The sequence below is a fragment of the Pyxicephalus adspersus genome, chromosome 3 (genome assembly GCF_032062135.1).
Source record: "Pyxicephalus adspersus chromosome 3, UCB_Pads_2.0, whole genome shotgun sequence".
Taxonomy (NCBI): domain Eukaryota; kingdom Metazoa; phylum Chordata; class Amphibia; order Anura; family Pyxicephalidae; genus Pyxicephalus; species Pyxicephalus adspersus.
The window spans coordinates 127,617,263-127,642,101 of record NC_092860.1 but is presented as its reverse complement, the minus strand read 5'-3'; the positions used below and the strand labels follow the sequence as shown (position 1 = coordinate 127,642,101).

The following is a 24,839-nucleotide window of genomic DNA, read 5'->3' as shown; positions in this document are numbered from 1 at the left end:
GGATGTCAATGAACGGTAAACGATCCCTGTAGCAATGTATTAAGGGCCATGTAGACTACCATGGTGCATTCATAAACTCACATTAGCATGCATTGTGTTAAGGCAGCATGTTTTGAATGGGCTACTTAATTCTTAAAATACACCAGAAATAGAGCACACATCATTTCTGGCAGCACAATGCTGCAACAAGTATGCATCGGCAAGGTGCATAGTGAAGCAATTTAGAATGAATGGCACCACATCACACCAGGTTGTGTTTTCTGGCGACCCTTGTTGAATGGGTCGTAAATTAAAAGGGGTATATGTTAAGTTAGTGTTAGCCTTTCTTTCTCTCAAACTGTGTAGACAGTGTACAAACTGGATTTAATGCCAAAAATCGGGATTCATTTTTAAATATTTCCATGAGAAGATTCCGGACATTTCCCAATGGCCATTTTAAATAACCTGTACAAAATGTTCTACACAGGTTATATATGACACAGAAACTGTATAGTTTTTAACATACCTTCATACTTCAAGTGTCCACTGAGCTTTGATTCTGGGGGGAAAAAAAAGAAAAATTTCTACTACTTGACAAGTACAAGGATCAATGCAGATAGTGTCTTTAATCCACAAGCATCCCCTACTCCCAGAATTTGTGGAAACTGGCTCCCAGTAAAAATGTTCATTTCCAAAGTTAGTGAGGCTAAGATTGTCTTGGGGCAAGTATAATAGAACGGAAAAGAGAAAAAATAAGCGTCAGGAACAGCATACTATGCTGAAGTGTCTGCCACCGGTTTATTAACGGGGCGCATTGTGTGCTACAGCCAAAATAAGGGCTAACAGTGGTGCTGTTTATTAGTGACAGGCCTGCAGGAAATCACATTATATAATGTAGTATTAGGGTTTATAATTTGCTCTGACAATATGGAAGAGGTCAGAGAAATAGTTACCATCTCTAAATATTGTGGAAAGTGGCTTACCTCTGTTTCTGTGCCACTTCTCTGCCGAGTATCTACACTGACTGGTGTGGCAGGAAAGTCACCCTTGGATGGTTCAGTCCCAGACATTAAACGCTTCCGCTCTTTGGACTTTGGCTCCACTTTAGTGACTCTGAATCTAAAAGTCAATAGAAAGTGCACATACTATTAAAATGGAATGGATTTCTCTAAGAATGTTTCCTTATTATTTACAAACCAAACTGAAAGATGAATTATTTGATTTACAAATGATTTGCAGTACATTATCGACCACATTTCATAAATTAATAGATATATATAATACATGAAAAAGTGCAAGTACGCCCTCTAGGGGTAATTTGAAAGTCAAACAATGCAAACAATCGGTGAAATAGCAAAAAATAAATAAAGTTCATTTACTTTTGCATTTTGCCCTCATTACTTCCTGTCTACCAACATGCTAACAAAGGTTTTTAAGACCTGCCCAATTTCATTACAGGCCATATTTTAGGCCCAGTGATCCAGTGATTTTGTCTCTGCTTCCCAATGCAAATACAGACCAGGTATGGCTAGCGAAAAAGATTAGAGGGTACTATACATAAAAAAAACATCACAATACCCTACCTCGTACTATTCCTAGGCTCCCTCAGCCCTGGTGCAAGCATTTGGCTGCCTCTTGGGAGGAATTCTACTCATGTGAAATTGCTTTGAATGGCTGGGGGTCACTTTGGAGCATTGGGACAGTTACATTTAGACTGCCCCAGGTAACAGCCACAAATGATGCTGAGTGTCTATGATCTGAAACCCAATGAATAAAAGGGGTGGGCCAGGGCCAGGTTGGGAATGAAGGAGCTACATGACGCTGGACCTACTCCAGCCAGGAAATGAAAGCTCTGTTTGGGTAAAGGTTTCCCTTTAAGTTACATATAATACTGGGATGTGGCAACCCTTCAAATAAAATTTAGCTGCAGAGTCCCCTCTCTTTGCAGCAACCTTTTGAAAGCTTTATCTGACTTACTGCAGCATATAATGCACACAAGGGAAGCTCAATATGTGCAGTGAAATCCGTGCAAAGTTTTAGTACAGAACAGATGCCAAAACTGTCCAAAACTAGACTTGAGAAATATAAAGGGGCATAGTTTTCATTAACTGACAAAACCCTCTGCAAGAAGAGCACCAATGTACATGGATGTTATGCACAAATACATACACTGGTAAACAAAAATAAAATAAATTATTGTCTGAAATAAGGCTTTAAATCCACCATCCCTAAGGGTCCCTAAACTAAAATACATAACTTTTAAATCCCACTTAAGTCTCTAATTCCCCTATCCCTTGAATGTTTCAATATTCAGCAACAACATGTATAAAACACTCTACTTAATACTTGTTTTCTACTCAGAAAAATGACCTTCACCAAATGAGCTCTGTTAGGATCTTTCATAAAATCCTGCCCGGTTGGCGCAGTTTGGCGAACATGCTATTATTGTCTGTAGGAGTATGTGCAATATGACTATGTCAAAAATCTATGCTTTTTTTGTACTTGATAGCAAGGTAGCAAGGATAACACTGGTCATTGGAATTTTTTGTAAGGGTAAAATCAACAGGGATACAGATTAATTTTTACTCAAGTTAAAACCCTTAAAACTACTTCATCAAAAACATTCATAGTTATAGTGATCATTTTCCTGTCCCGATCCAGCAACTTTTCAAGCACTGTCCTTACAGCTCTGGTAATACTGCAGCATACAAAAAAGTTCAAATCTGTCTAAACTCATTCATCAAATAACAAACATTGGCCAGTGTGCAGAATAAGACAACATTACCTTCCCACAGACAGAACAGTGACAGAATTCCGAGTCTTTCTTGGCTCTTTAGCTTTCTGTGGTGTCTTAAATGGGTTCCAACGCTTCTGGGCGCATCTGTTGCACACATTTCTGTCTGCCACACCTCCAATAGTGTGCAGATGGCACGAGTGTTTAGTAGGTGTTGACAGAGGTGAATTCGGGCTTGTAGGACTTATTGGTGTATTTGGTGTTGTAGGGCTGCAAAAATAAATAAATAAAATCAAACTATAACCTGAATTCTTAAATAAATCAAAGATTTCATGTTGTCCTATTTGGACATCAGATAATATTGAGTTGCTAATGTTTCATTTATTGTTGTTTTAAGAAGGGATTTGTTTTTTAAAATTAGGAATGTGACAGGTTGGCACATTCTGTGACAGGTTGGAATTAAAGAACAATGCCTAAACCTGAATTTAAAATAAGCTGTATAGTAACAGAGCGTATCAATATCAATGTGAAACAGACATTTCAATTAACTACATACTTACTGCAACGCTTTATCATTTTGTAACATGGCAATATATCATAGGCTACGTACACATTTGCAATGGTTCTTGTCCAATAATAGGCTCACGTCTGGTATCGAACGAGAACTTGGCGTGTGTACAGCTCTGTCAATCATTATGTGAACGACCGTCCTGGCGGATCCATGGACGATAAACAATTTTAATGGAAGTGAAGGGGGAGAGCGCGGGTCAGGGTGCCGCTCCGTCGTTCTCCCCCTCCCCCTCCCCTCTCCATAGAGCAGAACGGCGCTGTATGTACAGCGCTCGTTCATGCATCGTGCAGTAGTTTTAGTTTGTCATTGGAAAAGTTTGTGAAAAACGACAATTACTGCACGTGTGTACGCAGCCTTAGGCTAGGTCAGGCATGTGCAAACTAAGGCCCAATAGGGATGTTTTTCCGTGCCTTTGGGTGTTCCGCGGCTCTGGCCAATGCCACCCTGAGCAGGGTCAGGAGAAGGACCCCGCTGGTCAGGGCGCACTGGCCAGAGCCGCGGAACACATCCCCCGGATCTGAGCCTGCGATGGGAGACTGGGCGGGCTGTGTCCCTGCACACAATACGTCCACTCTCCCATCGCAGGCTCAGATTTGCGATGGGAGAGTGGGCGAGGTTATGCCATCATGACTTCACGTTCAGTGGCGTCATGATGGCATAACCCCACCCACTCTCCGATTGGCCCGGCCTACTAATTTTTTTTCAGGTTGTGGTCAGAGTCAAAAAGTTTGCCCACCCCTTGACTAGATACACACGTGCAATGGTTCTCGTCCGATAATCAGCTCAGGGCTGATTCAGTTAATAATAATTCAGTTTACTTTATCTCTATAAAACGTGAAAAACAATTTACTTTTAATTTGAGTAAATCAGCCAAAAACAACTGAGAATGTCCACTGAGAAAAAGTAAAAATGCACTATAATTATCCAATCATGTGAAAAAGTCTTGTGTTTTCCACCCAAATATGATTGGATATTTGAACTCTTTTTTTGGGTGAACATTTTTTAGTAATATATTTAGTAAATACACCACTAAACTCAGTACTCTCCATTTAAGTGTTAGGTTTTCATGTATATATAAAAACTTCCTCTAGGGGGCAATCCTAACCAGGAAGTAAAATTATACTATACTGCACAAATAATGCAATTGTGTAATTTTATAATTAGTGCTGCTGTCACTTCTCAGGCAATAAATTCATTTTCTTTGGGTGTTTGTTTTATATTGGACTCAAAGTATATCTAAAGCACATTTTTGGTTCAATTTTGGATAGTATTGTTAACTGTTAAACCCGTTTGGTTGCTTTACTGCTTTTGTCCCGTTGAGATCTGTTTCCCTTTCTTTTCTGTAGACACAATTAAAAGTGTGAACCAACTTCTTTTTCACACAGTTGTCCCTGAAACAAGTGTTCCCTCTTTTCTTGCTTTGCTGACTAAATTTTGGATCCAGTCATTTTTAGTTCTGATGACAGTAGTCACAACCACATCATGTAAAAACATGTCCCTAGGTATACCCCTTTTTTTTTTTTATTCAAAATTTTAATTTGTTTTGGCTTTAGATGCATTTTAAACATCTGCCCACTTCTCTGACATATAGGAGGATCCAAAATCCCAAAATCTAGATGGCTAGCAAATATACTTTCTATTTTATTTAAATTGTAGACAGTATGCGGTCTACAATTTAAACATTTTACTATTTTTGGATTCCACTTGTTAATGGTGGGTATGCTCTACATTTGTTTTATCCCCTAGAACAGAAAAGTTCTTCTGTAATGTTGCTACATAACAAACTTAATATAAATTATTTTTTTTGTTTTACGCAACAATTATTTCCTTATATATGTCTTCAGTAACCACCGTCTTTAAGGTTTGCCAGGAAACTTGGGAGTGCTGATATCCTGGGTCCCCAAAGTTCCCACCACTTCCTTCTCCTGACTGCATCATCACCGCTGTATCCTGTTATTATGTGAAAGTCAGCAAATGGAATCAGTGAGAGCTTCGGAGGACCCAGAATATCCACACTCCCAGAACATTCCCAAGGGACTGCTGGCACAGATTTCTCAGAAACCTGTGTTCTACAGTGCAGATGGTTTGAAAAAGCATTTACATTCCTCTTGATATGCTGGTAAACTTTGTGACATGGTAACTTGAACAGAGAGAGCTCATTCCAGCACAATGGTTTGCTGGAAGCAGATATGCTAAAAATGCACCTATATCCAAAAAGCTTTTCTGGAGATTCAATTTTCTTCTTCTTAACGCTTGGAAAAAAAGCTTACCAAAACATCCAATGAACAGCAAGGAGAAAGAAAAAACAGAAGTTAGGATCTAATGATTTATTGATATATGTCAACCCTCACAATTTGTTTAAAGTATACAAAAAATTGGACCGGTTGTTATCCTATTAGTTTATGTTATTGCCTAAAAGACTCTAAGAAATGGGTAGTTGTGACAACACAGAGGTAGGCAGGGTAACATACAAAATATAAACTTAAAAGGCCTAAAAAATGCAAATTTAGTAACAATGAATGGCTGTGCTTGCAGTTCATCCTAACCACACATGGGAGATTCACCCAATCCGGCTAACACAAGCTCCTATCTGACAAGCCCAAACCACCAAAGACATGTTTATGTTGATAAGCATTAATTTGGTGGTTAAAGGATTGGCAGCAACCCACAAACCAGGTACATTTTGGAGAGGTCCCAGCCTTGCCTACCAATACAACTTTAATTGTATGCTCCGATCTGGTTGCTGATATACTAGAAAACACTAGAAATAAATGACTGATAAAATAATGTAACATTATATTATAATATGAAAAATATACAAAGCTGCACATATAAAGCCCTCAATTGTGACATGACTTTCTGATTCTTAAACATAAATCAATAAAAGTCATACTAAGAGTGAATGTGAACCACTACAACACAAAGGTATATATCAAGACCTCTACTGCTCTACATACCCAACCTCATCACATATGTGTATAGTTTTATATTACCTTTTACATTTTTTAATGGTTTTCGCCCTTCTAAAAACAATAAAATTTAACAATATCATTAGGAATTACCCATATGAAAAAAAAAAGATAGAGAAAAAAAACAAAGAAAGGTTTATGTTTTTGAATTAATATTAGAAAAGCCTAACAAATGTATGCAGCAATGCACATTTTACATTAAACAACCTTTGATCAGGCAGGCTATTATAGCAGAAAGGGACAGGCAATGTCCCCTCTGCAATAATCCTTCAGTTGCCTGCCTAATCATTCCATGAACTGCCAGGATACCCAGCAATCCCGGCTTCCCCTGCACTTGCCTTGATTGAGTGAAACCCTGCACTCCGAAACCCTGCACATGATCCCAATCTGGCCAATCTGGATGGCCAAAAAATTGCAAGAGGAAGCGAAGAAGGAAGAAGATGTCTGCACCCTGTGTGGGAACAGGGGAGTATAGTGGGGTTTAGTTTTGATAAAAGAAGCGTATAGGATGATTTCATCGTAACTTCATACTTACGTATCTGGGTCCAACACGCTATTATCTGCTACCACAGAGTTATCTGCTACCATAGCTTTTAGGACATCTGCATTAGCTGAAAAGAGAAAAAAACATGAGAAAGGTAAAAACAAATGGCCAGATTCTGAACAATATCTCTATGAGGAAATAGGAGAAGGAGGCTGTGATTTAGCATTTATTAAATGAAACTTTATTCCCATTTATAAAAAGACGAAATGTTCTGCCCAAGGCCATCTCGGCAACAGAACATTGTATCCATTTGTAGCTTAAAAAGAAAAATGTAACAATTTACAGCTTGCCAAAAGTTTTGGTTGCATTATTTCTATTTGTTTGCCACCAGCAACTGGATTCCTTTCCTTGGCCGACACTGTTCATTCATTGTACTGTCTCTAAAGATGTGTAGAGTTATCACCCTAGGATAGGAAGTCTTCCGGGCCTATAGAACATCTCCCCCTATGCTCATCACATACAATTGGACAGGGTGAATTACAATGCTCGAAAAACTCACAAATTTTCCTATATTATAACGCTTTCAAAATTATGTTTAACAGAACAAAATGAAGCAAAATCTAAAAGTCCATGGGCAAGACCAAGTTGGTCTTAAGTATGTTCTCTTGTTTTTCAGCAAAGTCAAGTTTTTATATGAATATAATTTACTACCTTTGCAGAACCAATTGGGTGTGTTTACAATGTACATCTTTTTTTATTATGGTTTATTTATTAAAAAAAATAAAGAAAATGCCACTGTAACCCCAAACAAAATGTTAAGTTAGGCTTTCACCTGTTTTGTCTTTTACTAAATGTCCATTTGGAAGTACAATCTGACAAACTTAACTCTGTCCATAGGTCGACAATCCTGCTGTGCAATTTTATTACAAAACAAACAGCCAGCTCATGCTCATAAAAGAAACAAAATAATAACACATCTACAGGCTGGATCAACAGGTAATAAACTAAGATACTAGGTACTTAGAATAACAAACAGCGTAATGTATCAAACACATCTTTTTTTTTATTCTCTCTAGTTCTATTTAAAAATATGTTAATTTAACAGACTATAAACTTACTTTTATTTGTACCAGAAATTATCTGTCATTTATGATTAGATTAGGGAAATAAACACACACACATCTATATATATTCTACATTAGCTACTAGAATACTACTTGAAAGAGGCTACACAAGTCCATTTCTGAACTATATGTTGTATAAAAAAAAAGGGGGGGACACGTACCTTCATTTTTCATTATGTAGCTTACAATTTGACCAACGGTGTCATTAGTCGTGTCTCCAGCTTCATCTTGCATTTCTAATGAAGAGAAAGCAAATTCATATTGTAAAGTAGACACAGTAATACAACCCAGCTAAGCCCATCAGTATTTACCTAGAGGGGAAGCTTGCTTGTAAAGAACTGTGCTTTGGGAAGGATTCCAGTAATCTTTAACATATTTATGAACTTTCAAATAACCTTAGTGACAGACCATTTATAAACATTTAATTATTTTTTAATACTTTATCTCTGGTTTTACAGACATAATTGGAGAGGTGATGTGATCACTGCTTGTGTTGATCACAAAAAATGACCTGCACCTAAACCTTCTGATGGCTTTATTTCTATAAACCATTTAGATTAGGGAGAAATCTCTGGCAGCTTTCACCAAAAAGGATTTTTTATGGTCAACAAGCAGCAAAGCACATGTGGTTTAATGAAAACATTAATGCATATACCTCAAAGGGCTTAATGCAAAGAACTGTACAAGATTCAGCTTGACTGCATGTGCAGAAGTACAACTATTCACCCCTTAAACTGACCTGAAAAGTTTAGACTTCTTATAGCAGAACTTCAAATAATCAGCTTAACGTGTGCAGACTGATATAACAGCAAAAGGCTTGTTGTAATTCTTTCATAGGATACATTGTTGTCATTCTTTTATAATATAAATCAAATAGGACTGACTGGTTAGACGACACAGTCAGTAGCATTGATCTCTGCAGGATAAATTGTAGTTCATGAGAATACAACGTGGTCTAGGACCTGACTGGAGAGAGGGAGAAATCAGTGGCACACCGATTAGGCCATTGATGTGCTCTCCACTCCACTATAAGCACATTCAAAGGATTACACTAAGGCTATGTACAAACATGGGATGATTCGCAGCCCATACCCCATATCTTTCTTGAAGTATTTTAAGTAATTGTATCTCTAATTTTTGGTAATAGGTGTTATGCCTGTCCCTTAAAGAAGCTGCTAATGGGCTGCTGTAAGCTTCACCACTAGATGACATTTGTAGCATGCCTGCTGATGCAACTTGTTTAATATTTTTATTGCTACTATAATTTTTACAATGTGGCAGTTCTAAGATGTAGGGGCAGCAGTAAAATAGTATTCAGTCACCTGATTACGTCAAACATGTGATTCCAGTCCAAACACATCAGCCACATGTGTCCAAGGCTTATCTTAATCCCATGCCAGTCCTGGACATACACTACAGCCTTTAGGATGGCCGCAAAGGGAAGAAATACTTATGTTTATCCTCTCTGTGAGGCATGAATCCAGGGTCCTCCAGCTCTTACCAAAGAATTGCTGTGGCCTAAGAGCAAAAGATCAGATACAGTTTGTACTTGATCTGCTAAACTAGGATGCAAATAAGGTATAATACGAAGGCAAAGTACACACGTGCAATGGTTCTTGTCCAATAATCAGCTCAGGGCTGATATCAGATGAGAATCTAGCGTGTGTATAGGGCTCATCATCCATCGACCGGCCTGGCGGATCCACGGACGATCGACGCCGAACAATCGTAATGGAAGTGAAGAGAAGTGCAGCGGGGTGCCGCTCTGTCGTTCCTCCCTCTCCATAGAGCAGAACAGTGCTGTATGTACAGTGCTCGTTCATAGATCGTGCAGTCGTTAGTCGTTGGAAAGGATCGTGAAAGACACGTGTATGCATGTGTGTACATATAGCCTTAGGCTGGTTCTGTTTAAAATAATTAGTATATCTTTAAAAACTTTATAACTCAATTTATTTATATTTTTATACCTGCCTACAGTTCCAATTTAATGTGTTGCAGTGTGCTTTGTACCCTCCAGAATTAAACAGAGACTAATCTGACTCAATTAAAATATATTTTTTTTAACAGGTTTCAAGCTGCAGTTTTTTTTATTCTTAGTTGTAAATGAGCTCAACCAACTAAGCAACTAGGACCAATACAATTAACTTTGGTGTGTTAAGGCAATAAGGAAAAAACTACCAAAAAATCTCAATGGTAAATAAAACATGTACATGTGTTGCTGTGCAATTGATATTAAAAGCAGACAGACAAACACTTCAAGTAAAGAGCAGCAATTGTGTACTCTGTAAAGGATTGATTGCATTAAAAAAAAGAAAACAGATTCCTTTCAAGTCTTAACCTGCAAGCAGGCCGAACAAGACATAGAAATGTATGCATTTATTAGCAAATTAAACCAGAAGATGAATGTATGATAGGCCAGGGGACTGTTATGCAGAGAAGAGTGGCTCACCTATCTTTTCTACCGAGACTTTTTCATCTTCCACAGGTTCTGCTGTAGTACAGCGATATCCTTTCTTCTTGAGAATGTGACAGATAAGAACTCCCAACAGACCCATGATGAAGAAAATGGGGACCAAGATAAAGGCGACATATTCCGGATGGCCACCCTCACTGCTGCTAGTCCCAGTGTCACTTGTGCTTGGAGCCACCACTGGGTCTAAAGATGGGGAGAGGCCTGAAAAACAGATTAGAGCAATTAGGTATATAGAAATAAAATAACAATAACATCTGCAAATAAGAAAACCTAGATGGTTGTTAAAAACGTGCCTAATATTATAACTGCAATAAATGCAACAAACACGATCATATATCCATGGAGTAATGGATGAATTAATGAATGATTGAGAATGCATGTGACTAATTGAAGAAAACAGTTTGAAAAAAATCACTCTAACCCAATTATTTATATCTTTTCTAGGGGTAACATGACAAATGTGTTCATTTTTTAAACATCAAAAAGTAATGCTTAATCCCTTCACATTGTGACATACCAAAGGCGTGCAGGTATTCACAGGACACTTGCTTTTCAGTTACCAGTAATCACTTCTAAGTTTTTAATGACTTGTAAGGGTATCATCAAATTTGTCCATGGCTGTATGTAATTTTTTTTAAAATTAATGTGTCATCCTATATTTAGTAACTTTACCAAAATGTAGCTGTAATATCTGAACTGTATATATTTACAGGACAAAAAGAAAACATTTTTAACTTTGAGTTCCCTGGAAACTTTAAAACTTTTAACTTTAAAAAGTGCTGTGTGATTTAAACAAATGAAAAGAAGACATGGTCATACGCAAATAAATCTCCATCTTTGGGTAGACTTACAACCAGTCATTGACACTAAAATAAAGTGCCTAGAGCTTGAATTTGTCTTGAGGAGGAGCCTGTGCAGTGGAACTGGGTGATGTTTAGTGAAAATTGTGTCTTTGTGTAGAGCAGTCAAGGTTTTGAATCATATAAAAATTTTGCAGCTGGTCTTTAGGAGATGCTCATCTGTCCGACGACTCCGTGCTGCGTGGGGGCTTGCTATAGGTGAAGACTGCGGCAATAGATTGGGGGACTGGTGTCTGGAGAATACTGGTACTGACCAGGGCCTTACATAGTCATTTAGTGATCCAGCATTGCACAGGGTACAACTGTACCACACTAGATTTTTATAATAAACTGCCAATTATAATAAACTGTGGTCTTGGGTAAAGAATATCTTTAGTGTCTGTACAAGGCTTTAATCTACAAACCAATATGTGCAATAATTGTGTAAACGTGGTACAACAATGGTATGTGAGGTTGAGGTCACATTAAATGCTCACTAGATATCCACAATGGTTTCTTCTTAACAAGAACAAACAGCACAACACAGAAGTATACCTGACAAACAGTTTAAGAGTCTGGATTTAAACTGAATGCACAACATTTTGGCAAGCGCTGCTTGTGGGTAAGCCTTTTTCATGTAACATTATGTCACTTTCAGTTTTCTTGTACAAAAGCTTGTAATGATACATTTATAAGAAGCTAGCAATAATGGTTGTTCCTTGTCTGATGAAAACAAAAGACTCTTACTTGCAACATTTATATTATGGGGAAAAATAAGTCCAAGTGATTTTGCCCTGGACTAATTGGGAACAATGTGGCATTTGTTATCAACGCAAAAAAGTTATGTGATATATAGAAGTTATTGCATGCTCTACTTTCTATGAAAATTGCAACATAGGTGCACTTTAATTGAACCTTGAAAATTAGCTTATTGTTTCTTGACATCAAAAAAATGTATTTGGCTAACTTCTGACCTCACGTTTTCTTAGAGGACCATCTGGACCCCAAAACAAGGCACACCTATACCTATTATTTCTTTTTATGATATGGATCATATCCTGGTCCTGGTGTGAAGGCTTTTTCAAATCTTAATTAGCTCTTATGAAATTAGTAATAACACCTTTGAATTTCATATCTTCCGGGCAAATGTTAGAAACATGCAAGTCAACAATGAACAAGAGGTAACATAATTTAACTATGTGCTGAAAGTTACTTCTTCTGCTGTACATGTATAAACAAGAAACCACTTCAGCTATGTTGAAACATTACTACTGTATTACATAACAAACTAAAACAAGGTCGTAAAGACTGGGGACATATAAAATTAGAGGGAGCCATACACCTTGTGCAAGGATCCCGTGAGCAAGGCATAGGTGGCATAATGTGACAATCCAGCCATGCTCCTACAAACAACCAGATTGTACCTATTACTAGGAGATTAAATCAGATGATACCGATAAATATCAATTTCTCCTGTTTTCCTCGCCATACATATATATATTATAATATTAAAATTTCAATACCAAATTCCATTCATATAAAGGATGCTTACTAAAAATGTATTTAAATCTTTTTTGTGTTGGTGGTGGTGGTTGTAAGAAAATTAACAAGTAAGCACCATAGGACTAAGTTTTTTTTAAAATAAAAAAAATATCTAAGCTTTGACTTCCAGTTGGTATTTACCCCAGACAAAGCTGACTCTCTGCATAGTAATCCCAAATGTTTTGGTTCTTTTTTTGTTTTTTCTTTTTTTATTCAGGCGACACAGATCCCTTTGAAAACTACTAACACACACATTCACCCATTGGAAGTGGATGGTCATAAGCCCTTAGTGCTGCATTGGAATGGAATATATATTTTAATCTGGAATTTCTTTCTACAAAATCCATTATTGTTCCTATTGTGTACTGACTTAGGCGGAAAAATGTAATAAATCACCCTAATTCTAGAACAGCACAATACATATGCATGCATGGGAAAATGTGCAATTGTATGCAGTAGTGATTTTACAGAAAGTAACTTCCTGTAATACATTATTCACAGAATATAAAGTGCACAAACTTATCATCCAGATAAAATTCCCTCTTAGGTCAGTAAACCTTCAGAAAACGTGCCAGATAATGTAATAGGAAGAGGGCTTCCAGTGCTACATATTGCTCATATGACAAAGACTCTTTCCTTTCTATTTATCACGCTGTGGCATACATCCTGTATAGAGTAAAATTATCACCTGAAAGTACAACTCTTTTTCCCTACACCCTCATATTGGTACATTTTAAAAAAATTCAGATATTCTATTCTAATTTTATTTAAATTTGATATAGATATAGATGGTTAGACCAGGGTTCCTCCAGACATTGCTAGGGGTTTCTTCAGCAATGAGCAATTTGCACCTCTCAGGTCAGTTTAAGTGAAAAATCTTTTTGGTTATGTGTAAGAGTGACATTGTTACTGATGGCCAGCAATGTCAGAGGCATTCTTCCTACTTGACTACTATATTAACGTACTGTGAGCTGTGGATAAAGTAATTATATAATTGGTTCCCTGAGGACATGAAAGTTACTCTATGTTAAAAAAAAAATCAAGCAAAGCGATGTTAGGCAGTCAGGTTTTTATTTGTCTCATTTCCCATCCATCTGTCACTGGGGTAGGTACATGGTGTAACCCCTACAAAGAGGACACACTTTGAGTAACCCATGGTGTAACCCCTACAAAGAGGACAATCAACTTTTTGCAGCAGAGTCAAGATCGATCAGGTTAAAAAATAAAGGAACATCCTAATTAGAAAAAAAAAATGCAACAAAAACCTGAAAAAAAGGCATGAAAATTTTCCCCCCAATGAAAATAAAAATGTAATGCAGTTGTTTTCTTTCCTATAATTTCCTGCACAGAAGCAGTAGCAACTAATCATGTCAGCCAATGCAATTTTCCATATTTTATAGAAAGATATTGCAAGTTGGATGTTTGGACCATCACTTGATAGCAATCAGCACTTTTGGTTTTGATGGTGGTCCTTAACCTCTGAGCAATGAAGAAACCCGTCCGGCTTCACTGAACTTCCTCAGTCTGCTCGGCTAGATTCCAAGTTTACAGAGGTTTATAAATGTGAAATAACAGAAGCCAAGTGAGTACTGGAGAGAGAAAATTATGTTATTTGAGCATGATTTTACAAGTTTAACAATAAAATTGATGTGAATTTTCAGTTTTGGGTTTATTTTTCATAAGGGTAAAAGACATCTAGCCCCAGTGTGCCAGCAGAAGGTCACAGTAAACTAAAAACAGTCAAACGTTAAAAACCTCTGAATAATAAATATTTTTCTATCCAGCCCGCATTGGATATCTGATCTTCTCACTTGCCTGATTCACGTGGCTTTGTCAAATAGTTCAGTTAGCTCTTCTTTTTTGAGCAGTTTCTTTATAGTATATGTATAGCCATAGCTTTTTATATTTATTTTTGGATTATCTAGGGTAGGGGGAAGGTGGAGGATTCCGCAGTCTGTGTACTATTGGGGAAATGTCCCTTTACTTCTTATCCCAGTGATGCAACATGTCTATTGATCAGAGGACCTTAAGGCTAGGCTTGAAGTTATGTTTGCTTTAAAACATTGCTTCTCAAATAAGGTTCTTCTAGAACAGTGGTCGCCAAGCAGTGCTCCACTGAAATATTTGGAAATTATTTGCAATTTTTATGTTTTACTAATAAAACAAAAAAAATATTCTAATAAATTCTTATATTCTGAATGACAATTTTCGCCATTATGTTGCATTAAATTCACAAACCGTACTAGAGACAGAAAAACAAGGGAGGCGCAGCGTGACATCAGTGTAATGTTAAGTTGTACGAGGCAACCGTTGCTGAGCCGTACGCTTCAGTATTGTTTCCACCATTACAACAGTCACCTCGCCCTGCAAATTCCGATTCTTATCCGAAAATGTTTTATTTGTTTATTTCTCAGACGCTCTTTTAGGCAAGTATGACTTTAACTGTGTATTTTCTTTACTGGGTATATTTCATGGCATCAAATAGTTTGACATTGATAACTATCATTTCTTGTTTGGTCTTAGATTTCGAATAAAATAAATCCATGAGTGAGAAAAAGCAATTTAATATTTTGCATTTCTTTGGTAATAGGAAAGATAATGCAGCTAATGATAATAGTAACAATAGTAATACTTCACCTAACCGTGAGCTGATCAATTAATCAGAGCCTGCACAGTCCTTGCACCATTAGGAAGATTATTATTTTACACATGTATTTATCTTTTTTCAAAAATTCATATTGTTGGTCTGTGGGATTTAAAATTATGAATTTATTGGTCCATAGGTTCCGAAAGGTTGGCGACTGCTGATCTAGTGGTTGCTAGTGGTTCTTCATCAGTGCCCCTCAGGTCAGTTAAAATGACACCAATGATTTTTGGCTTTCTGTAAGGTTGACTTTCCCAATGGCCAGCAACAGGAAGTTTTTCTTGCCACATAAAAGATCACTGAAGACCAGACAGTTTTTCCAGGGTTCCCTCATGTTAAAAAAGGTAAAGAAACAAAACTTTAAAGTAACCATATTAGGTCATGTTTACATGTCATATTTATATTATCTGCACTAAAGGTTATTATCAGTTCCCAGCAGAAATGTGAATATTTACAGTCCCTGCATGTAGAGTGGAGGGTGTAACTAGAAGAATAAACTCCATATAGACAGCGTATTAATGAATGAGTTGTTGTGCCTCTTACATGGAGATACATAGCTGCATAGCCGTAGTGTGTAATTGGGCCATGACAGTATTTTTTTTATATATACAGTATATATCTATATGTTACTGCAGCATTAAATGGCATCTAGCCTGAGCGGTGTTAAGTTATGACAGAGCATGAGTACAATATTGATCTGTGCAATGGGCTCTGCTTATAAATGAATTCATGCTCTATGTATACCGTTTGCTGAAATAAATGTGACTCATGGAGCAGAAGACCACACAAATTCAACATAAATTACAGAGTACAAAGAACATTTTTTTTTAGCCATAATCCAGATTAGGTTTAGTCACAGTGCCTGGTAGTAAACAGCAGAGGGGTAAAATCAAACGGTTTTTGAGTGCAATACAGTGCCCACAGCAAAAGAAAGTGCACCCTCGCTACTTTATTCAATCTGCTGGGCATCCCACCAGGGGGCGCTGTCATTCAGGGCAGACAGTTGGGATACCCATAGTACCTCTGTAGCGCTTTTGCTCCCTCCCCTCCTCTTTCACTGTTGACACTGAATTAGTGCCCATGGAAGGCTGAATAGTGCTGCATATAGACACATGCTTTAGCACAAGTTGTGGAACGTGATAATGTGTGCATAACTGTATGAAAATGAGCATAAATGCATGTTTGTTTCTCAGCTGGTTTAAATAGCAAGGGCCAAGTGTTGGCATTATTTGACAGATTAGGACGGTAGCTTTTTAAAGAGACTTCAGTATTGCTGTAATTGGCTCAGCAATGTCACATGAGGGAAGTGGCCCATGGAGTCCAGAGCTCTGAGAAGTAGTTTTGGGGCTCACATAGACTCCTGCTTTACCCAAAAGTCAAACATTCTGTTGTGGGTGCATATGAAGGTGCTATGGGAAAATTAGGTGGTTATTTGATCATTTTATGTTGTCTTACACAGCATTTGTGATGTCTTCACATATACACAGAAAACATAATGTTAATGGCCGGTCCTATCAATACATGTCAATGCATTTTAGTTTGGTATTTCTATGTTATGAAGTTATCTGTGTACAGACTTTTTGAGCTCCTTATCTCACTGCATGTCAAAAGCAACAGACTGTAAAAATGATAAGTTACAAACAACCATGTGTCCAAGGCTTACTAGGCTAAAACACAGGGGGGAACAGCAGCTTTATTTACTTATAACTGGTGAAGCTGTCCGGTGCGGAGGTTACATTAAAGAAGAATAAAATGATGGGCTTACTTTTACATGAGGGTGCATGTGTACCAAATATTTAGACACAATATCAACCATTAAGAATTAATCCTTCATTGACATTTGATTACTGCACTTTATAACATTTGCTCTGCTCTTTTTATATTGCCTTGTTTATTAAGTTAGTCTTTGTAAGCACTAATTGAATAAGCAAATTTGATTCACTGAATGACCACCAGCTGACTATAGATAAAAAAGGGAAAGTAGATGCAACAATACTGTGCATGATAATTATTCGTATATACAAGGGTAAATGCCACCAACAAAAGATGTGTAGCAACTTACAAAATAAAACAAAACAGCTTTTCTTCATACCAGCGAGACTGTATTTTTTAAGGTCTGCAAATTTTTTTCCAATTGAATGTATGCAAATTCTTTATGCACTGCAGCAGGTGACTGAACAGCCATTAAAAGTTACTATTTGTTTCTTTAAAGGGTGCAGAACAAGCGGATCTAAATATAACTATGCATGGATACAACACAAATAAAACACTTCTGGTTGCTGCAATCCAGTCTAGTAGTGGACTCTGCAAAAACCACAATGTTCCTATTGACAAAAATTCTCCAGTCCTGCTAACAGCAAGTTACAATCCTAATATGACAGTAACTAGACTTGTAGTGGACAACCTATATATCATGTTTCTTTTTGGGTCTGAGGGACATTTTGAATTTAGGTCCAAAAATGTTATTTTGATTCATCATTTTAATTTTAAATTCTACATGTATGGGTCAGTAGGTCCAATTTTGTTAAGTAATACAGAGACAAGATGGATGAAGTTCTCAAATTGCAACAATTTTCACCAATGTTTGCATAAAGGTTTGATTTGTTGTGGGGGACCATTATGACAGGTGCAACTCTTGCTGAAGAAGGCCACTCCCCTGATCCCACCTTCCATGATGTACTGGACATCTAAGTTTCAATAGCACATGGAAAATACTTCATGGTGACTAGGTCTGCATGCAAGTATTTCCCTAGGCCACACACATCCTTGCAACTCCATCTTTCTTTAGTATGGGTCACATAAGCTGTACCCACTCTTCGGTCAACCCCAGTCAAAAAACTACAGCTAAAAGTTTCAGAAAGTAGAACTAAAAGGCTGCTTTCTCTCACCAATAAATCTCTCTTGCTTACAGTTCTAAAAAAAAAAAAAAAAAAAAAAAAAAAAACTAAATTTTTACTATCCACCTAAAAACTCTGGTGTAGTTTTGCTGCATAAACTCGACTAAAATACACTATAATCACAAGTCATGGCACAATACAGTTGCATTGTGATAGTGGAACACAATATAAGGAACACTGTAAAAATAGGACATGCTGGGGGGATTGGAATGCTAAAGCTGGAACAAAGTATAGGGTAGTAAAGAAATGAAACAAGTATGGTGGTTACTAAATATCCCTGGAATAAACAACTGGGAGCATTAAGTTGGTTTCATGTGCTTTTACAAAAAAAGAGGCACCATTCTGTAGCCTAATGTGTAGTTAGGACCTAGGTATGTGCATGCAAGCACCTCTACATGTATGTGTGCAGTCATTTGTATGCATTGTACATGCAACCATTCTCCAGATCTGTGATTTAGACATTTTTTTTTTTAAACTTTAGAATCCTTTAGCACCACTAACCTAGTCCATTGTTATGTTCTCAGTCGGTATGAAAACAAAAAGGTTTATTGTCAAAGAAAATTGATAATAAAAATTGATAAAAGCTGCAATCATTTGTTCCATAGACGTTTGTCAGTCATCTGATATTATTATATGTCATAATATATGATTATATATTTGTATTTTACCTTCTATTGAAAATAATGGCTGTTAGGACAAAAGATAAATCCTCATTACTTATTAAATGAAACACATACAAGGCTCTACCAATATTTAACACTTGCAGACAATCATGTCACTGCTAGGTACAGGCAGATCAATAGCTGAAACCAGTCTGGCAGTTCATACAAATAGGTTAACATCCTACACCTCCAGGAATGCAGTGAGTAAATAAAACCTGATAGGAAGGGACTGGTATGCTAGGACACCGGTTCCTAACCAGCAGTACCCCTAGAAGGAGATGAGGGTTGGAGGTTTCTAAGGAGTTCAATGGGTGCGTCTTCCTGTTAAAGAAATACATTACAGCCGGAGGAAGTTTGAATAAGCCAAAGTATGAAGTTTGAATTAAGCAATGTGTAAATGTGTGTGTGTGTTATATTAAGGTAACCAAGTCAAAGCCACAATAAAATCTACTTTGCATTTTGCATTAGCTTCCTGTAATCTTCTACTTTATTATTATTATAATATAATAGGATTTATATAGCGCCAACAAATTACGCAGCGCTGTACATTAAATAGGGATTGCAAATGATAGACTAATACAGACAGTGATACAGGAAAACTCCAGACAATTAGCTACATTCACAGAAGAGTTGTCTCACTTCACATAGGTTTTGTTTATCCAATCATGATCATAAACTGATCACTTAATATCACTAAAATGATTTGGAATCCGTATGTATTGCAATGTTCTTTTTGATGATGAATCCCTAATTCACCCATGCCTAAATCTATCAGAAATCACCTTGTGTAAGGCCACCTTAGAGGACTACTGTACTTTATCCAGTTTTACTCCTCCACTAAAGCAGTGGTCGCCAGTCTTTCAGGCCAATTAATAAGACTTTTTTTTTTTAATAAATACATTTGTAAAATAATGATCTTCCAAATGGTGCCTGATGAGGACTATGGGGGCTCTATTACTATTAGTATTACTATTAGTATTAGTTATTATTATCATTAGTTGCATTATCTTTGGTATTACTAAAGAAATTAAAAAATTAGTTTGCTTTTTCTCAGTCATTATGGGTTTATTTCATTCCAATCTAAGACCAAACAAGAAATGATAGTTATTGAAGTCAAACTAATTGATGCCATTAAGTATAACAGGTAAAGAAAATACACAGTTAAGGTCATACTTACCTAAAAGAGCATCTAAGAAATAAACAAATAAAATGAAACAATCGGATGAAAATAGGTATTCTCGGCAACGGTTGCCTCACGGCTCGGCAACGGTTGCCTCATACAACTTAATATTACACTGAAGTCATGCCTCCCTTGTTCTTCCCTTTCTAGTACAGTTCATAATTTAGTGCAAAATGAAGGAGAAATTTGTCATTTAGAATATAGGAGTTTATTAGAATATTTATTTTGTTTTATTATTCAAACAGAAAAATTGCAAATAATGTCCAAATTTTTCTGTGGACCACCAAAACTTTCTCGTGGACCATTGGTTGGCGACCATTGCCCTAAAGTAAGGGTATGTACACATAGCAGAGGATTCCAACCCAATACAAAAGTTTAGGCTCATCTATGGCAAAAATCTGACAGGTGTACAGAGGGTGCCCGACATCGTTCATGTATCCGTCCTGACAATACGACCGTGTGACCGAATGCAATACAGGTGACGGGAGATAAGCACAGCAGGCTCCTGCTCATTTATCATGTCCCCCTGCCATAAGACAGAACGGCGCTGTGTACATTCTACAGCCCCTCCTAGCAGCTATGATGTCCTAGCATTGCAGAGAAACAAAATGTAATTGGCTAAAACAAGGTATGTAATGAACACAAAGTGCATTTATTAATTATTATGTTGATGGGGGGGGGGGGAAGAAGTACCAGGAAAGGCAAAATATTAAAGAGGAACTAAACCCTGGGGATACTCATCTGTTCCTGTCTCGCTGCAGGCGACACCATCTTCACTCTTTTTGTTCTTCCCCATCCCGATCTTCAGTCATCTTAATTTGCCGGGATGACTTAATTCTGTGCAGGCATTTAGTCCTGACACCAGCAAGACAACCCGAGATTGCCGGATCTCCCTGGCAACAAACACCGAGCTGCACATTTGCAGCTCAGCAATTTTTGACAAGATTGGTGGTGATCAGGAAGGCAAGAATACTTAATGCAGAGGGGGGACATGTCTGTCCCATTCTGAAATAAACAAATGCCTGAAGCTAGATTCGTTGCACTTGAAACGTCAGCTTTAATATTAATAAATTGTATGACTCAATTGTCCTTATGTAAAGAATTAATGCAGAACACAGGCTTCTACTTGGCTAGAACACATAGAAGCATTTCAAAGAATAGGCTGTAACATTACCATCTAGGTGATCACCGTGGGCGTAAAATCCTGTGTCAAAATCCTGCCTGGTTTTCATCATTTGATCTTTAGCTGCCCTGCATTTTTTCCTGCAATAAACCTGCTGAGTGGCTTTTGCATTACCATACATTTGTATGGGAGTCTATAGCAGTGTTCTCCCCAGCCCCTTTTAGCTGGGTGCACCACCCAGCATTTTTTTGGTGACCACCCGGCTTTTTTTGGGTGGTTACTGAAGAGTTCTGTCATAATACAGGGGCTGCTACCCGCTTACAATTTCTTAGCACGCAGTTTTAAAAAGATCTGGGTTGAACACTGCTATAGATATCCGATTAGTCAGACTGACACGTTAGTTTGTCAGGAGTTACCATCTAAACATATGTAAATCAAGGCATATGATCAGAAAACAAGAACATGTAAAGCCTTTAATCACAAGTTACATTACAGTTTCAGGCAGAGGAAACACGTGAAGCAGAACTACAGAAGGCATTGTGAGATTGTGGGAGGAAACGGCCAAACCTACGCCAAATATTCTGACAAAATTAACATAAGTCACCCTGTGACAGTACAGAAGCAGGATAAAGGCATCGCTGAAATCAACAGCAACAAAAGCTTCACATTCATGTACTGCATTTCCAGTTTGTGCTTCGCACGCATACTATGAAATGATCTATTTACTATCCTGAGTGTGTATGCAATTATATACATACAGATAAACACAAAAACCACAACTCCAAGCAAGTTTACAGCAACTTGTCAAACCTTCTTGCACTGAGCTGGAGAGACAATGTGTGTATAGCAGGCACATTTCCTGTAGTCTGAATAAACAATTCATGAATTGTATTCAGGCTGTGTTTTAAGTGGGCCCTTTATGGAGGAATCCTATTCTATTTTTGTTCAGCGGTTTCACATCTAAAAGCTGCGGTTTACAGTCCATTCACATTAACCAGGTCCACTATGGTATGTTAAATAGTTGTCCAAAACCAAGCATTGCATTACATCAGCCTATACATAAATAGTGCATGCAGCATTTCACCAGTGCAGCATATCACAACGTATGGTCGGGTGTTGTGCTGCAGTACAGCACAGGTAAACTATGAAGGTGTGTTGGAATTCTATTCAGAATTAATAGTACTGCAGCAAACCAGCTTGCATTACCTGCATTGAGTTACTGCAGCCCACCAGTATCATGGAGCCCTGAATGTGTTTTGGAAAGAACAAAAAAATCTTTGAACCTTTCCAGATACATTTGCAAGATACAGCAATGATATGTAAATATTGGAAAAAAGGGGATTGTCTCTGGAATCAATACAATCAGGAGTTTGTTCGGTATGCACTCAAAGTCTAAAGGGCACATCTAGGGATCCCTTTTGTCTGTCAGTATTGTCCTAGTCAAGATTTTACAGATTAGTAGATTGTTCAGTGTTATCATATGATCTGGTGCTTAAACAAACCTCAGAAACTGCTTCCACTTTTAGCATTCCATTATCAGGCAGGTCATTATTGCAGAAAGAGACAGGCAATGTCCCCTCTGCAATAATACATCTTACCTGCCTGATCACTCTAGATGCGGGGTGTCAAAGCTGAGCTGCGCATGCCCAGTAGTAGCTGTGGTTGTCAGGGAAAACCGGCTTCCCTTGCATGTGCCGGGATGAATGAACTCCCTCGCAAGAAGAGAAGGAAAATGAAGGAACCCTAAGATGGAACACAATAGGAAAGTCTGATGGGTTTAGTTCCGCTTTAAATGGTTTCCCTAAAAGGAATCTACAGTGGTTTTGTACACCATTTCTCAAGCTCATCACTTGACCTCATCAATGACCCAATCCTTATTAGAGGGCTTAGTGTCAAATTTCAGTCTGCCAAACTGCACCTCAAAGAAAGCAGCTCATTTGCCAACCCCTAGTGCTCTGGGAGCACTTTGGTATTAGAATCAATTGTACAATCTCCACTAAATCCAGCAACAACTATGTAGAAGAGACTAAATGCATGCATAGTGTAGACCCTCATATGGTTGGCAAATCTAAAGGTAACTAACATCTATGCCCAGATTTTAAAAAGAACAACTTGCTGCATATGGACACCGGGGTCCTAGTTATTCATTATATATGTACCAAATAATAATAATATTATATGTACTAAATTTCAGCTCAATTTTAGGGTTCATGTACCTATCTATTTATTGTTGTTTATTATTATTATTTGCTTCTCCACATTAGTTGCTGGATGCTAGTGGTACTATTGTCAGTATATATGAATCCTTAAAACTAAACTCAAATTAAATATATAATCAGTGCGGTTATTTGTTAATTAAATTAATAAATGTATTAATTCAACTTCTGCCTGAATTTGTCTTGATACCAGTCTCATGTATCCCCCTTTAGAGAAGCATTGACCTAGGTAGAAGCTCAGGACTGTGGAGTCAGTATTGAAATAATTTTGACAACCCTGACTCTAGATACACAAGAATTGCTTCTAACTCCAAATCCACAGCCCCGGTAAGCAAGGAACTTTCTGACAGAATGAGAAAGCAGAGTGAGGACTCATCAATGTCCACTCACAGCCAAGGACAGGTAGGTGACACAATTATATTGTCAAACTATAGTAGAACAGATAACCACCATGGCTGTGCTAACTAGCAAGCTGTGTAAGACAGGAAAACATTTTAATATATGTATTTCAAATATTTAGATGTTTGTCTGAAGCATTCTGTAAAATTTGCTGCATGTGACACAATCTGATCACACACCCTCTAGGATTTAGCAACAACTACTCCATGCCTTACAGGTAGCTAGGTGTCTGACCTGACAATGCTTCCAAGATGCCAGGAGCAGAGTGATGTCACCACACATCCATATATGATAGACTTGTTCCTCCAAGTTGCTGCAATCTATAATTTACTATGCCCAGAAGTCAGAGAATCTCACAATAAATATATAAACAATTCTATAGAGTTTGATATAAACTATACATAACAAAAATATTTATTTCTATAGTAGCGATAACACAGAAGATGGTTCTATCATGGGATTTGTTAGGAAGTGAATCCCATGTATCATCTATCTGCAGAAATACTCCATGGATGAAATGTTGGCAAAGAGTAATGGCCAAGCACAAGCCTACAAAGCTATGAACCACACAAGGAGGCTCCCAATGTACAAAAGGTTTTGTGTTCCCGGAAGTACCTCCGAAATTTAAATTTCAGATAAGTTGAAAAACAGTTTTTGTTGCAAATAATGGTTAGTGCTGGAGTTGCTTTTCATTAGACGAGGCACAGGTAAACATCAACACAAGGGGAGACTAGGCACAGGTAAGGAGTACTTGTTGCCCCTAAATGTCAACACATAGAGACTGGGCACAGGTATATAGTAGTTCATGCTCCATTAATACAAGTAGAAAGGGCGTATATTAGTTGTTGCCCAAAAAATGCCAATTTACCAAGACAGGGCACAGGTGTAAACTAGTTATTGCTCCAGAATTGCCAATAAAAGGCACAGGGGTATGGAAGTTTTCGACCCATAAATGCCAGTACAGAACAATAGTTGTACACATACACACAGTCCTGTACACTAG

General features: G+C 37.5%; 1 protein-coding gene across 2 annotated transcripts in view; it reads right to left on the bottom strand.

Annotated features, from left to right (window-relative positions):
* The window catches only part of RELL1 (RELT like 1), a 33,286-nt gene that overhangs the window by 5,375 nt on the left and 3,072 nt on the right, over positions 1 to 24,839 (bottom strand). The window contains exons 2-7 of one of the 2 annotated variants that reach the window (XM_072406342.1): positions 10,311 to 10,535; positions 8,023 to 8,097; positions 6,789 to 6,864; positions 2,765 to 2,983; positions 963 to 1,098; positions 506 to 538 (exon numbers count right to left, since the gene is read on the bottom strand). In XM_072406342.1, coding sequence (XP_072262443.1) covers positions 515 to 538; positions 963 to 1,098; positions 2,765 to 2,983; positions 6,789 to 6,864; positions 8,023 to 8,097; positions 10,311 to 10,535 — 755 coding nt within the window. In that variant the 3' untranslated portion in view covers positions 506 to 514. The remainder of the gene's footprint in view (positions 1 to 505; positions 539 to 962; positions 1,099 to 2,764; positions 2,984 to 6,788; positions 6,865 to 8,022; positions 8,098 to 10,310; positions 10,536 to 24,839) is intronic. The other variant, XM_072406343.1, reaches the window with a different exon arrangement.